General features: G+C 36.6%; 1 protein-coding gene across 2 annotated transcripts in view; it reads left to right on the top strand.

Annotated features, from left to right (window-relative positions):
* SHANK2 (SH3 and multiple ankyrin repeat domains 2) overlaps positions 1–16816 on the top strand; it is a 309027-nt gene that overhangs the window by 101809 nt on the left and 190402 nt on the right. For both annotated transcript variants that reach the window (XM_068399004.1, XM_068399005.1), the window contains one exon: positions 3306–3419. In XM_068399004.1, the coding sequence (XP_068255105.1) occupies positions 3306–3419 (114 nt within the window). The remainder of the gene's footprint in view (positions 1–3305; positions 3420–16816) is intronic.

The raw sequence follows: 16816 nt of genomic DNA on the forward strand, positions 1-16816 counted from the left end.
TCCTTCAGAAGGGAAAACGTTGATTAGAAAATCTCTTGCTGGTACCAAATTATCTGTCACAACGTGTCTCTTAAGCACTGCTGTGAGAGGGAAAAGACAGAAATTAAGGCCTCATTCTAAAAAAGCATTCATGGGTACAAAAGATAAATTATATTTTTTGATATATCATTTGAGTTCCCAGTTATCCACGTTGGAATACATGAAGTGTTGCCAGTTTTTATAGATATGTGGTTTATTATGGCTTTGGTTCCTGCTGCAGAATTTCTTATTAATGGTACTGCCTGAGATATATTGAAAAAGATTATTTCAATTTTTTTGGTAGCACAGAACCATCCAGATCTCAACTTCTACATTTTGAGTATTAGGCCATATGTGCTTCTCCTCCATCTCAGCAACAATTTGTCTCTGTCTCTGCACATCAGCTGTATCCCTGGCTACCCCACATTTGCCTCTTGGGTTTTCTTTGTGCCTCTTGCGGTTCCACCAGCCTTTCCCTTCCTTTCTTGGCACCCATTATGATGTTTACAAAGCAAATTTCTTTCCCCATCGTGATTTGGATGTCTTATCAGCTGCTACGGCCATAAACACATGAAATTCCTTGATGGGTGTGAAATACCCAACTTCCTTCTTAGAATGCAAATCCTTTTTGGAGAGGGAAATATCCATGTAATTTGGAGCATCAAAATAGCAGATTTGACAGATAAATAAAATACTGAATTAGGGAAGTCTTTCGCAATCTCTAAGTGGTTTTTGTTCTCCCTATCTATCTTGCCAGTTTGTGGAGTGAAATCAGGACTGTGATTCAGTGCTGAAAACTCTCCTCAAAAAAACCTCATTACTTGGGATAGGAATCTTTCACTGTCTCTCATTTTGAAATTTATTTTGGCTGGAGTCCTACATTCACTTTTGTGTTTTGAAGTTAAATCCATGTACAGCAGGATCCTACAATAGCTCTAATATCTATAGATGTTATTAATTAAGTTTTCCTACTTCTTTATCTCGTATATAACAAATGCACTCTATTCTTATGTGAACAGAGGGTTACATTGTTAAAAATATATCGGAAGCTGATGAATACCCAATGTATATATTGGATCAATGAATAGCCTTCTGTTTTATGTGACATTGAATTATCAAATTGACTTTGTGTGTTAATGTGCATAGGCTTTAAACATTTTCAAGAACAACTAGAATTTGTCAATATATTTTTCATTATTTATGCCTCAAATTTATATTTATAATTTGTATTTTGATTTATTTTGTTAATACAATTAAAGCACAGATCTGGTTTCTTAATTTTTGCTCGCATTTAAATGTAGAGATGAAATATTTTCTGCTTACGGTAACAATATAAATAGGTGTTAGGGAACTAAAAGAAAAAACATGCTAAGAATTTTTTATTCAGCTTAAGTGTCACTGTAGAGTTGTTGGTGTCTTCCAAGGTCAGTGCCCTCCCCCATTATCCCATAACTACCTCCGCAGGTATCGGTTTCCTCATATATGTCAGAAAGGTGCTTGATAAATTGTGTGTTTGGGATGCATCCAGGTGCAGGATTTTGCCTTAATGGATTTTCTGGTACTTCTTAGTGACAGTGAAGTGTAAATATGCAGTTCACGGAATGTGTATCTCTGAATTTACTACATTAATGGACTTAAAATTGACACATTTAAGAACATTTTTCTGTCAAATATCTATGTTAATAAATATCCATGCTCTGTAAGTAATACCACAAATAGCTTAGGATTGCATTAGTGAGGAACTAGGTAAACATTTCATTTCAAATGCAGTTTTACAGATCCTGATGTGTCAAACCAGACTTCTTGCTACCTCCTTAGTATTACCAAGATTTTTTAATTCATTTTTTTTTTTAACCTGTCATGAATTTAGTTTTCATCTTACTCTATAGTAGTGCAAATCAAGTTCAAATTCAATGCCATTGAGTCACAGCAGTTCCACTGATACAGAATTCAATGAATGATTTTAAAGCCTGATAAGGTATGTTTTAACAGCGCAAAGAACGCTTTTGTTGGAGATCATCACAATAACTCTGAGCAAGTTAATATCTCTACCATACTGAAATACACAGCAGAGATATTATTCCAGGTCTTGAAAACCATATGCATGTGTTAGCAAAGAGATGTGCTTGGGCTAATTAGCCTTGATTTTCAGCAGGGCCAGTTACCTTGGCTGGCTTAGCTAGCACGCAGCTAATGGAGCTGTGCTGCTTCCACTTCCACGGGCTTATTTTTGGTAGCTCAGGGACCTCTCCACCGAACATTGTGTTTTGTACAGATGTACTCTGGGGACCTGTGTTGTATGACTGAGCTACATTCCCAATCAACCTATTTAGAAGAGCTAACAGTGTTTTTGTTAATCTATAATATTGCCTTTATTCCAATATTAATATATAGTATGTTTTTAATAGTACATTTATGTTCTTTTAATATATATTAAACATACACTGATTTTGTAGGAACTTCTACAAAATTAATTTAAACATAATACTTAGCAAGTATTTAGGATCCTTTCATTATTGTAATTCTTCTCCAATTGATTACTAGTAAAAACATACGTTGTTGTTCTGAAGTTTTTTGTCACACTCTTTGTTGAGTCCTAAGATTCATATCAAGATAATTAGAACTACAAGATAAAGCTTTTTCTCCTATTGGTAAATCATTCTCCTCCCTATCGTCGCTATCTTCTACCGTGAAAAATCATTGAAATGTTTCAAAAGGCATCTACATTGTATATCGCACCTGTGGGATATCCGAGTGTTTGCTGTGTACTCAAACTGCTAAATCATATTACTCGACCTACATTACAAATCTCTGGAGCTACCCACTAAATAAAATAGCTTGTTTCCTTAGGAAGTAGAAAACATAGGAGATATCAAAATATGTATTATTAAAACCCAATTTCAGTGTGGGTTCAGTTTTACAGTGGGTTCAGCACTTCAGCTTAATTTGAACAGGTAAGACAAATTTTTTTGGTCTTAGTATGACCATGCATTTGTGCTTGATAAAAGCAGCAATGAGAAAAGTGAAAATGGAAAGAACTCCATGAGAGCCAAGGAAACTAGTGACAAAAATAAATTTGGGAAGAGGTTCCAAAGACTGACCAGTGAGGATTGCATTTAAAGGTTACTCTGTGGCCATTTTTGGGGTACCAGCATTTGAGTTATTGTACAATGTTTGCTTTTACCAACAAGATATTCAGTTATTACTGAGCGTGTTATATAACTAATCTTGGTATTTACATGAGAAGAGAAAAAAGTGTAATGCTTCCTATGTCTCTTTGTATTTAGTTTTAAGCATTGGTGAAGGTGGATTCTGGGAAGGCAGCACCCGGGGACATATTGGATGGTTTCCTGCAGAATGCGTTGAAGAAGTTCAGTGTAAACCAAATGAAAGCAAACCAGGTAATCAGATCAAGTTCCTGTTGAATCCTAACAATCACAAATGCAATGTGTCTGTCCAAGCAGAGAGGCAGCCTAGACGGTAAAGTGTTATACAGCAGTGAGTGTGTACAGTACTAGAAACTGGAGAATTAAATAAGGCTGAGCTGCTGGATTAAAAAATAAAGATGGGTTTATTGATCAGATTTTACTGGATGCTGTCCAAGCAAATGGTCTTTCTCATGAGGGACTATGCTGTGAATACTGCAAAACCGTTTACACAGAACTATATGCAGACATTTTGTAAAGCGTTATGCTGCGTTTGATTTTCTTACCGTATGGGAGAATGGCTAATTAGACAATTAAATGATGGAAGAAAACTGGTCAGTCATCTTCCAGTCTGAGGTACTCATACAATGTATTTAGCTCTTGGTCATAGCAATAAAGTTCCCTCTCTTGACCTTCTACTAAATTTTAGAGGAGGCATCCATTAGTGGGATGTCCCACATACATCCTTACTGATGACAAAGGAAATAGAATCCTCCTTTATCATACACTTGTGCTGCCACAAGTAAGTAAAACACAAGTGACTTTGAGCAAGGAGTCTTTACAGTTCTGGTACAGTAAAAGAAAAAGAAATGTATGTTGAAGCATGTTATTTTAAGAATTACCTAGCATCTCATAATGTCTCTGCTTTTAAGGATTAAGATATGAGGACATCCTCTCTAATTAAAAGCTCATTATAAATGAGATCTGAGAATATAATTAATGTTCTCCAGGAGTGTATGCAGTTTAAAATTAACTCTTGATGTGTTTTGGATCTCTGATGTATTGATCAAGAGCTATAGGCATTGCACAGACAATACACTAAAATTTATGCATTGTATCATTCATTCACAAGTGTTATTCTTTTATGTATGTCATTATGAACTGCAGAGGATACTTTTATTTTTTTATGTATACCTGCTGTATAAATATGATAGAATGGAATAGAATGCACTGGACAAGATAATAGTTCTAAACCAGTAAGGATTTGGAAATATTTATAAGATTTGATGATTATTTTAATTTCATCAGTTATAATGGAAGCTGTGGTAAAATGAAATAGAGTTTAAGGGATGAGCCGAAGAGGAGGCAAACAGTTGGCTTTTGTAATATGAAAACTTTGAAAGAATGAGGTAATGAGGCATCAGGGACACTGCTCTAGATAACTAAACACTATGAAAAGGTTGTACTTCCTTTTCTGTTTCCCTTTTGAGAATGAAAAAGAAAAGGAGGCAAAAACATATTTGGAGAGAATGGATTTAGGCTCTGAGAATAGAGAGAGAATAGTTGTGTAGCTCAGAATTTGAAGATGGAGGAATATTAAGCAAGAAGAACATTTAGGTTTGAATTGGCAAATCTAGGAGCAGTGCAGTTCTCAAATACTAGATGTAAAAAGAGAATAATAAGTTGCAATTCTAGTGTGATTTCATTTGTTGGGAACACTATGGAAGATGTATAAATTCAGCCAGTGTGGAACAGGAGCTGGTGAAGAGCCATGTGTGAACTGTTCTGAAGATCCTTCAATAAAACCTTGTGGTCACTTGATTGAAAGACTTCAGAAGGATGTAGTCTATGTAAGTCATCAATAACACCTTTATTGGGTCTATCATGGCAACTCTGCATTAAATTTGAGCTGTGTGTTTGTCTCTAAATCTGACGAAAACTCTGGGGAGGGGCGTTAAGTGAAGTTCTAAAATATGAAAGAAGTTTTGCAACTTCTTTAGATATACAGTGGTTTTGAAGAGAAGGTAACCAAACCTGTTTGTCACAAATCCTTAAAGATCTTTTCAAGAAATACTGTAGGAAGTAAATTCAGTATATGACGTGATTGCTTTAATATATGAGAAGATTGTTTTCAAGCAAAAATTTATTTGATCCTTCAAAGAAAAATGAAAATTACGAAAAAAATTTTCACAAGAACAGCAAAAAGATTACCAAAGCTGGAAGTGTTAAAAGACTATCAACAGAAACATCTCACAATTTTTCTTACATGAAATTATGAATTTACACTGTGTGTGTGCCAAAACATCAGAGCATTCACTTTAATTTATACCTATTGTGTACTATTGTCTTTCTGATTGTTCTCCTATTTGCTTATAGTATAGTGTGAATAATAATGTCAAAATAGCTAAAGACTTTAAATATACCATTCTTCTACTCAAAAAAAAAAGAGATGAAAATATAATTAAATAAGCACAAAAAGGGCTTCTATACCTTTGAACTTGGTCACTCACGTATTTTGCTGGGCTGTCTTGAAAAATGTCCTGCACCCAGAAGGCACAAATGAGGTACAGTGCTTCTCTGTGTAATGTGATAGAGGTTGGAGCTATGAGTATGAAATATATGAAATCCACAGTATGTGCCATGTTCTTATTGAAATAAGGTGTGGACTGAAAGCAGCTGATCACTGAATTGCTCTATGCAGTTCGCTTCGTTCCCTTTGCATAGGAAACAATGGAAAGAGGAGAGCTTTATAAGCAAAAAATCAGTCAGTACTCTGAGTACAAATGCAAAAGTAACTTAGAAAAACATGTTAAGCATGGTGAAATGATTAGAAATGAAATTAGGTCTGCTGGGATCGCTGGAAAGAACATCAGCTGAGAAACATCACAAACTTGTGCAAGTTGCAAGAATTTGCATCATGGACTTTGCAAAGCAGCAGAACTTCTTATGATAATGATTTAGAAAGTAGATCATCTTAATGTGTAGGAAATGAATCTCAAACTCAGCCTCTTTCAGACCAGCACCACAGTAACAGTTCTTTCCTATAAATGAGATTTAGGAACATTTCTTCAAACAGCTTCCCGTTGCTATTAAGTTTGAATAATTGTGTTTAATAGTAGCTTGTCATTTGCATGCCATGTATGAAAGAAAGAGAAATAGTTCTTGGAAAAAACAAACCACAATTAAACACTACATGCCCAGTAAAACTGGCGGGCAGGTGTTTCATGTCATGCTGATGTATAATCTCACTTCTAAGACAAGTTCAATTTTCAGGGAACTTCATTGCCATCCAGACTGTTCAGTGGAGGTAGGCAGTACAGAACAGCACCTGGTTCCTGTGATCCCTTCAAAGATACCATGCTAGCTTGGCAAGTTCTGTTTTCCAAAAAAAAATCAAGTTGACTGGCATTAATTCTATATCCCTTCTTTAATCCTTCGTTAATTGAGACTTGTAGGAATTATTCCATTATTTTGCTAGGACTGACACCAGGCTTATAGTCTTTTAGTTATCCAGGTTGTCTCATTTGCCCTTTAATAGCACTGGCACATGACCCGCTGCCTTTCAGTCTTAAGAAGTTTCCTTGATATTTCAAGTTCTAATGAAAAAATAATGACAAAGAAAATTATCAGTGGTCTGCTAAGTTCTTTTGCGTACTTTTAAAAAATTCTTAGACACAAAACCTTCGTACCATCTCATTTTAAGAAGTGTCACCTTAATAGCCAGTTTTTAACATTCTCCAGAATTGTTCTTAGAGTGAGAGTGTTCCTTCAGATGAGGTTCATACAACATCTTGCTTTTTCCCTGTACAAACACAGAATACAAATGTTATGTATTTCTTCTTTCTACATTGACAGTTTTCCTCTGTTATTCAGTAATTGACCAATTCCATTCTTAAATTTCTTTGTATTCCTAAATATGTGAAAATATACTTTTTTTTTTTTTTTGGTACTAAAATGTTCTGGGTAGATTGAAGAGTGTTCTGTGCAGGAGAAGCTTGATTCGTATAAAACACAAGTTAACTGAAATCGATGCAAATGTGAGGGTCTGCCTTGGATTAATACACATCTTAACAGGATTTATTAGCGAAGTGCTGCTGGTGCTGCAGAGAATCACAGGTCGCCTTGGATCTCTGGCAGCAGTAGTTTGCATCCACTGAGAATACACTGTGTGACATAGCTTTGTTTAATTCTTCTACCTATAAAAAAAAAAAAGCAAGGCTTTTCATTTTACCAGTTTATTTGCCCCTTAAAATTCATTATCCTTTTTAAAATAGTAAGAATTCCTACCTAATACCTTCTAATGGGAAATGAAGCACAGAAGAATCTGTTGTCCATAAAATCGGCAGCCCCACCAATGGAAGACAGAGTTTTCTTCCTCCTGCTTAAGTTTAGATATCTCCGTTTGCTTTTCTTCCATCACAGGGTATTACTCTGACTTCAGAGATTCACTACAAAAGTGCTTTCTGTTAGACTTGTGATTTTATACTCCATGTCCTTCAGAATTCAGAGGTTATAGATTATCTGATTGCTCATAACTGAGGTGAAGTATTAATTTCGTTTTCAAGCTAGAAGTTATCTTTAATTACATTTTGTCTTTACCGTTTATTAATCCTTCCTCCCTACTGATGTGCCTGAAGAACTCTTACATTTTACAAACGATATTGAAATGAAGGCAGACTCAGCAGACTCAGTGCACTTGGCCTCCTCAGTGCACTTTTCCTTGAGTTCCATGCTCATCTTTAATATCCTCGTTGGGGTGATTTTTCATTCAGTAGCATCCTCTGTGCATTTTTCTATTCTGTGGCCTTGGAGTACACCTTATTACTAGTTGTAGTTGCCGTACAAGTCCTGGGAGTTTATTTCAAACTAGATCTAATCCAGGCGTGTGGCTTGAACGACCAATAGGAGTTGTTCAAGAGCTCATTTTTCGATGAAAGAATCCAATCTGGAAACTTTGAGGTCTGCTCAGTCCTGGGGGCTGCAGCAGGGTAGGCAGCACTTACAAAGCACATTGCTGGCCCACACTGAAATGCTAATGTAGATGTGCCCATGCTGACCTCTAGTGTCATGGGTGCTCTGAGCAGACACCACCTAGCATCTAAGCTGGGATTTCTCTCTCAAAATGTCTGTACTTAAACGTTTGGTATAGCTTACTCCTGAGTTTCCAGCAACTTGAAAATATAATGACAGATTATCCAGTATAGTATGTTTCCCCTGCCCATTTTTTTAACCTATGTAATCATACACAGATGTTATAAGCAGAAATTGCAGCATTCCTTATCCAACATTCCCTTTAGATTTCAGAAGTTACCAAACTAGCCAAAGCTGTGTTAATAAAATAAATACTTTGCTACACAGACTGCTATTTCTGAAGTACAGAACTTTCTGTGTTCCGCATTCTTAGTTTTTAACACCTTGTGCATTCAATAAAAACATATTTGTTCCTCATTTCCACCATCCCTTTTTATAATTAGCACAACGCCTTCCCAGACAATCTAGTCAGCCAGGCTGCTAGAAAATTGATTTGCCTTCTTGCAAAAAAGGAAGTTGCTTTGCTGTGAATTGAGGAGCTACATCAGTACTAGTAGCTGGGAGCTGTTCTGTCCTCTGCAGGCAAGTGCCTTGGCACATACTGTATCTGAAAGTTTTCTTCCCCTTGCCTGCCACATCAAGGTTGCTTTCTCCGTGCTGTCTTTCGCAACAGTTACCAAGACTTTTGTCCCCTGAAATATATCTGGATACTGTTTGGAAGAATAATAGTTGGCATAAGTGGAAGTTTGCCAGGAACCCACTAACAGTGAAACAGGATGGATGGTTACACAGCAGAGCACAAGTTGCAGCCTTGACTGTGTCCTGTGTGGATATATGCAGGCTGCCTGAAGTTCTAAAAAACTGAATTTCCCCAGTTTATGCTCTTATGTAGCTTATAGTTAATTTCAAACATGTCCTGTTTAACCTTTCATGAGAAGGATGGCTGCTAGAAAATTAAATTTTGGCATTCTTTTTTTCTACCTTTTTAAGCATCTCAGAGTAGTGATGTGGTAAGTATATTACAAAGCAGGTCATTGCTGGGTGTACTCCATGAGGCAGATGAACACTAAAGCATACCACAGAAATTTGGTCTGTGTGTGTGTGCGCACGCCGCCTTGCATCCCAGTGTGGAACAGAAATGTAATGTGCTGAGCCTGGAAGTCCCCATCCCCAAATCATCAAGCCCAGAGGACATGATGGAGCATGTGAACACATACATGGATTTCTTTCCTGAGTAGAAAAGGAAAACATGTGCGCCCATCTCACCCTGACATCCAAGCGGAGGACAGCTTGCTTGTGCATCCAAGGTCTCCGATGGTGGACTTGCTGTGGAATAGGCCTGTCCCTCAGCTAGGTACACTGGGCTTGGAGCACTTGGATAAAGCCATCACCCTTCTCCTTCCTGTAAGTTATGGGTCACCTGATTTTGGCAGTCAGGGGCTACATTTACACAGATGGGCAGTTTAAAATGTGTTTAAAGTCTCTGATGAGGCTTTGCTCAGTTTGCATCCAGATATTAGTTCTTGAGCTCATGTAAACCTGGAATTTGTGGGTTGTAGCTCTGGTCCTTCTAGAAGAAGGACAGGAGTCTTGATTTACCAAATTTGCTGTTTGGACGTAATAGATAGCCAGAACATAAGCAGCTGTAAAAGCGCTCCCTAATCGCATATAATTATGCATGTAAAGGTCAGCACTGGAACTAAAAAAAAAACCAGAAAGGAAAAAATCTTTTCATCCAGCCTCTTTGTTTAATTGCCCACCTTTTCTAAATTGTCAAAATTAACAAAATCTTTCTTAAACAGCTTTTTCTTGTTTTGCTAGGATCAGTTCTGGGTAGTTATTTAACTAGGACTGTGAGAATAGATGGAAACATTTTAGAGATTATTAGAACTCTGAAAAATTCTATAAACTAAATAACTTTGAAAACCACTGGAAGAAAGAGGGTTTCAACAAGACAGAAGAACCTGCAAATAAGAGATGCTATCTGACCAGATGAGCACCTCGAGGTTTTTGATAATGAGCTTTGATAAATGCTCCTTTCATATGATTTTACCTTGAATAGAAGGCACCCATGTATCTGTGACAAAATTATTGTGCAACTTACTTAAACTGTTTGGCATGAACAGCAGCAGATGAGGACAAAACATTACTGCAGCTGGAAGGACTAAATGGAGGCAGTATAGAAATAATTTATATATATAAGAAGGGAAAGATACATTTTTGTTAGGAAAGTTAATCACAAACATTCTCATGTCAGTTGTGTAAAGAGCTATGTCCGATAGCCTGGAAATGTATTCTGACTCACCCGTGCAGGCAATGGCTGGACCTAATATGGCACAGAGAATATAAACCAAATTAAAAAAAAAAAGGAAAGTGCAAGATTGCCTCACATGTAAGTGGGCTTATCACTGTAAAAAGTGGTATGACGTGGATAAAAATTCAGCCATTTGAAAATGGATAGAAAGCTCAAGAGATTAATATCATGTCTCTGTAATCCCAAACAGGGTCCTAAATGTGGGACATGCGGTCAAACAGGTGTGTTTATTGAAGTTTATCCATGCCTGTTGAGGAACATTGTCCAGCTATCAAACCCTGGTACCCAGAGCTCAAACTGGCAGGTCAAACGCTATTCAATAAGTCCCCCTGCCTTGAAGGATACATCCCAAAGCTCTGACCTCTGAAATACTCTTTTCTGCCTTGCTCCTATATTTTGCACAACAAACCACGTGGCTCACATGATTCTGAGAAGTTCAGTCTTTTGATAAGTGATTTTCTGCCACAAAATGTTTCCCATGTACATGTTTGTAATTAAAAAAAAACCTGAATAGGTGACAAAACTGAGCACAGTGATCATCTGTAAAGGTCCCTTCCAACCCTCCCAGTGATCATCCATGAGGTCCCTTCCAACCCTTAACCATTCTGTGATTCTGTGATACTATGTTGTGTTTTATGGTTTAGAAAGATCCAGGAATATGCTACACACCATATTTTTGCATAAACTGCATTCCCTTCCATCAAACAGTGGGAAAAATATACTGGAACAAAAAAGTCAATGCAAAGAACTAGATCTGAGGTGCTGGCAAGCCAGTCCACAAAACCCAGCTGGCACAGGAGCTTGGTGCAGTAATATTCAACTAATTCTGACAACTCTCTGTAGCTGAGGATGTAAATCAACTCCACTTTTTGACTCAAGTAATGGAAGTTTAAAGAAGGAACCTCAGCAAGTTTCTGCACTTTAGCTTTGCTGAGCAAAGCATTTGTGTTCTCAGTAATGATAAACAGCAGTTTGGGAAAAGACTTCTAAATGAATCATCACTCAATAATAATGCTAATTTGGAAGCAGAGGTAACTTGAGAGCTGGTTTTGTCCACAAGCCCGCTATGGGATGGAGTCACATGCTTCCCACACAACCTGGTAATGTGTGTTCTCTCTGACCAAGGGTGCCTTGGAAGACCTTGCATTCTTTCAGTCTCAGTTTTCTGACCAAGAAGCAATAGAAGTTTTTTACTATAAATAGTAGTATTTGTTAGAAATGCTTTGGAAGACTGAGTCTACCAACTCATTTCGCTGGACAGCTACACTCTCTCAAATTACAGTGGTTTTCCTTTGCTAATGATATGACTTTTGTTTCAAGAAAGAGTAAAATAAAGTATTCCATGATAATAATTTCATAATTTATCCAGTTTTTGAGAACAGCATAAAGCAAATCATGAAAAAATAATTCAAAAGAAATAAAATAGAAGCCTAGGTCTAGAACTTATAAAGGACGTAAGCCTGTTGGCATCTTGTCTCTGAATAAGTAATTTTTAATTCATAATATTTTACTGTCTTGGCTCCTCAGCTGACATGCACTTCATCCCTTTCACTCTGATTTTCATGCTTGCTAAGAGCCACTTAGGAATAACTCTAATCAGCTGCAAAGAAGCAACACAATTCTCTAAAGCATTGAAATAGGCTAAAAATAAATTGCACAGCAATATAAAATTAAACTTACATGTTAGGAAACTCAACATTTCAAATGCATCTGGGATTGCTGATGTGTGAAATCGGACATACAAGTGTAAAGTTTTTCCTTTTCTGATTCTTTCTGCATTTTTTCCTCAAAAAAATGTCTATCGAACCATACAGGATAAAAAAGTGCAAACTTTGAGGAGTATCTCCAAAAGAATGGAGTTACCATTATTCCTTTTACTTCCAGTGATGCGTTCACATTTTCTGCTCAAAATCACAGTCCATCTAACATTAAGAAGCAACTTTTAAAGCCTGAGAGCATATATAGTTACCAAAAATATCTAATGTTACAAATTACTTTAGGAGTATGAAAAAAGATAAAGGTATAAAGTGACTGATTTATAGAGTGGTACAGCCTCCTGAGGAATTATTGGTTTAAGACAGAACACTTCAGCCTGTGGCAGAATTTGAGCAGCCCTGTTATGCAATGTGCTAAAAATCTAGAAATAATACTTAATTTTTTGATTCCTAGTTGTGCTTGCGGAAACTATGCGTACAACACATTTTTTTTCAACCCATCAAAGTCTGCAGTCAAGTTATTTGAGTTTTAACTGATTTGGCATATCTCAATGATTGCTAGTAGGCAAAAATCCTTAGCTTTCACCTTCCGGAATTTTGAAGCATTTCAAATTTCATAAAGAATATATATTTTGGTAGTAACATCTCTTCCCTGTACTAATAGTTATTTTTTTTTTTTGATTGGAGGTACTTCTTAATATCTTGTGATCCTATGATCAAATATACTTGATCTTTGCTCTTTCTATAAATATCTTAAATTATAGTAGCAATAGGTTTTAGCTTTTATTTTTATTTTACATCCTTTTTTTTTGAAATTCTGCTTAATCAGGATTCTCTGGTGCACCTGTGCAAATATTATTTATATCAGACCACAACTTCTGTTAAAGTCATTCTTGGTATCTATTAGGATTAATTAAGGTGCCATATTTCATTTAACTCATTTCATTTAGCACAACCTAACACTTTTTAAAACCATTTACTTTAAATGGCTGAGATAAGGCAAGTCTTAGATCTATGCATATTCTGAAAGTGTTGATAAGTCATCTTTTTCTTCTGTATTCTTCTATTAAATGACACATTTGGGTTTTTTCCCCTCTTATTTTTAATGGTTCAGATAAAAGGCTTGACAACAGAGGCTGAAAACTCTTTGAAACGCTCCCCTGTTATTTCAGATCAGATTCATATTAATTTAAGGAAGATGATAGAGCATCTACTTAGAGTAATGGGAATGCTGGAGGTGATCAGGAAAATGATACCTAAATAGCAGAAGCTGTTAGATAATCCATATTCTGATCTAAAATGATGTCACTGCTTTTTGCTTCTGTACCTGCCTGCAAAAAAAGAGAATGGAAAGGGCTTTTTCCAGCTTGCTAAAAGATCCGCCAATGCCTGATGGTGGCAAAATGAATTGATGACATGGTACTTGATGACAGGAACTGATGATGGTAGAAGCAGCATGAAAACAAGCATATGATTTTGATTCATTTAAAAACCCGATCAGTTATTACATTACATAGCACTTGCTGATTTTGTACTGTAGTGTGAACCATGTAAGTGGAATACCTGCCTTGCTAGAAAGCTCTGCTAATTTTATTATTGGATCAGTATCAAAGGGAATCTCTGGGCTCTCACCTTGCCTTGTGAGCTGTTAACCCAGACTAGTGAGGCAAGGTTTTTAAACTGTAATTTTTTCAAATGAAGATCATTTTCTCTCTGACATTTCATTTTGGGCTCAATCAGCTCTAGGTAGGAAGCCCCAGACCTGACTGGTGTCTCAGGTGGCCTTCAATATGGTCACAGAGCTTGCAGATAGAAGTTTTTCTGTTAGGGGCCTCACACCCTCTCCTTCCCCCCACTTCTTGTGCTTTTTGTCTCCAGATGTCTTGTTCTTAGGTATCTGTCCCAGTCCATTTTGTGCCTGCAGGGCAGAATCAGAAGGGACTGGTCAGCATCGTTGCAGCAGATTCTCTGTGGCAGTGGTTTTAAAGGTTATGCCTCCAGTGTTGGGCTTTGAAAGTCTCTGTGCCAGGGCTGTGCTTACTCAGACTATTGATATCCCAGAGTGAGTTTATTTAGCTAAGTGAAAGAACATCACAGCAATATTGATAGTCTTATTTTTCAAACCAAGAATAGGTTATTTGTCTTCAGGTATAACAGACAAACCTGAGTAAATGTTTCTACTTCTGAACTCACAAAATGTATTGAATTTTAAATGGTGATGGAGCTTGGCTACATTATTTATAAAAGCATGTTTGTATTTGGAACCAAGTTTGGAAATTTGGCTCTGCTTTCTGATCTGAAGTGAAAGATGCCCGGTGACTTTCTTAACCCTCAATTCAGGCTACAATTCACAAATATCAAAAATGGCTGCAAAAGTCAATATAATTTTCTGGATGATTTACAAACAAAAAGGACTTCAGTGTATTGTTTGGAGGCTTTTTTTGTAGCCAAAAGTTCAACTATAATTATACAAAAATTACAGGAAGCTATAGAGTCTTTACTTCATGTTTACGGATATGTTACACACGTATCAAGCACTAGTTTAATGTTACCCAGAGAGACATTTAAAGTAGTTACATATTTTGGCTGCTCTCCTGGAAATAGTAAAAGGAATTATATTGAATTCCCTGTACAAGGTATTAGTAGTTTAAGGAAATTAAATATAATGTATCCGTGTCTCATCTATCTAAAAATTCCTTACATTTAAAAAATTACAGTTTGTGGAGTAAAGGTTAACAAGAAACCTCTAGAAGCTCTAACATTATCTTTTGGCTGAATTCTACTCTGTTGACACGTTTGTGTGCAATAATACACTGCAGGAGATGGGAAACTGGAGCGAGGCAGCAAGAGCAGAAGTCTTTGCAACCACATTATAATGAAAGATTGAGAGTATTGGTGTTTCAGTATGTGCTGGAAATGTTCATACGTGCTTATGAAAGCTATGCATGGTCAAAACAAAAATGGATTGGCAAAAACAATCCAGTCAGATACCAGCACCATCGATAATAGACAGGGCTTGAAAAAATCTTGGCAGTGGAAAGGAGGAAGATATGTTGAAAAATGATCCGTGCCATGAGTCTGTCATTGCCAAAATATATCTGCAGGAAGGAAGGGAAAATATGGGGTTTCAGGCTTTTAGCACATCTGCGCTTTGGAAGTTGTCAGTTGGGAAGTACCTAAGCACAAGAATAATCCAACATTTCCATAAAGTGTTAAATTAACTTAAAATTAGTGCAGACGTGCTTACAGATGCTTTTATATGGCTATGTAAAAGACAGAGACTTATCACTGTATCAGTTGCTAAGTGAACTAAAATGTTTATAGTAATATCTTAATCTTGTACAATGTTGTCTGCATAATCACATCCTTTTTGGGTGCAAATTTTGTGCAACAGTATTTTCTTTGTCAATTACAGGTTTTTTTCTGTTCCCTGTTTCTGCTCCACAGTTGTACTGGCACAAAGCTTTGCGTGGCTGCACTTCGGACCGAAAGGGAAAAACATAGTGCTTTTTTTTTAAAAAAAGTTATTTGTTAGTTTTTAAGGCTGTCCTGTAAGCAGACTCACTTGGAAAAATGATCAATGATTAATGGAAAGGACAGGAGTCCCATCAGTTGATACTGCATAGAGCTACAGCTGTCCGATAACACAGCAATTATCGAAGAGCAGGAGCTAGTAAGCACCCTCTACTTTGCAGTAATAAGCTGGTGGCAATTATAAGGTACTTAAAAACAACTAATCCTTTCCATGATGCTTTTGCAGTATGAATGCAGTGTACCTGATTGAATGTAGGCAGCAAAGCTGCAGTGGGGAAGGATTCAGATCACCTAACTATGTAAATTTCTATGGTATTAGCATTTCCACCTGAGCTCGTCACCTTCAGATACCTTTCTACCTTTTTAGTATGTCTGTGTGCTTCAAACATTTAGCTTACCCCATAAATTTAGGGATGTAAGCCAATCCTTTGCTATTCAAATTTAACAAATCAAAAAGAGGAAGCAGGAGGAAGGATGGGAATCTTCGTGATGTTATTTGTTTGCCATCAGAATTAAACTCCATGATAAAAGATTTCTAAAGGAAAAATTAAGAAAAAAACTTTTTTGAGTTGCAGCTACTATTTCCATTCTAAATGTTTTGTCTCTCAGGTGAGTTAGAAAACTAATTTTTTAATGTTATATTAGCATTTGTTAGTCAACACTTAAAAAAGAAAAGAAACAGTTATATTCATGACTGTAAATCCCTATAGTTTATACTTTTCCTTTCATTTGCCAGGATAAAACCTATACTTTGGTTTGGTATCATATAAGACTTTGAGAAGGCTTCTGGTTGAGAGGAAATGCATATATATACACACACAGGAATTGTCCAAGGCACTTTCACAAAAATCACAAATCTATCTTGCTAAGATTTTATCATCCAAGGACAGGATACAGTTACAGGCAGGGAACAAAAGACTACGAGAAAAAAACAGTGCCAGGATTTATTTATTTTTAAGAACCAGAAGATGCTTAAAATGGAATAGAAAGAATGGTGATTTTTGCTAAGTGCTTGCCCCAGAAAACAGAAGGGCAAACTTTAGAGTGCACTGATTAGT

The sequence above is a fragment of the Nyctibius grandis genome, chromosome 4 (genome assembly GCF_013368605.1).
Source record: "Nyctibius grandis isolate bNycGra1 chromosome 4, bNycGra1.pri, whole genome shotgun sequence".
Taxonomy (NCBI): Eukaryota; Metazoa; Chordata; class Aves; order Nyctibiiformes; family Nyctibiidae; genus Nyctibius; species Nyctibius grandis.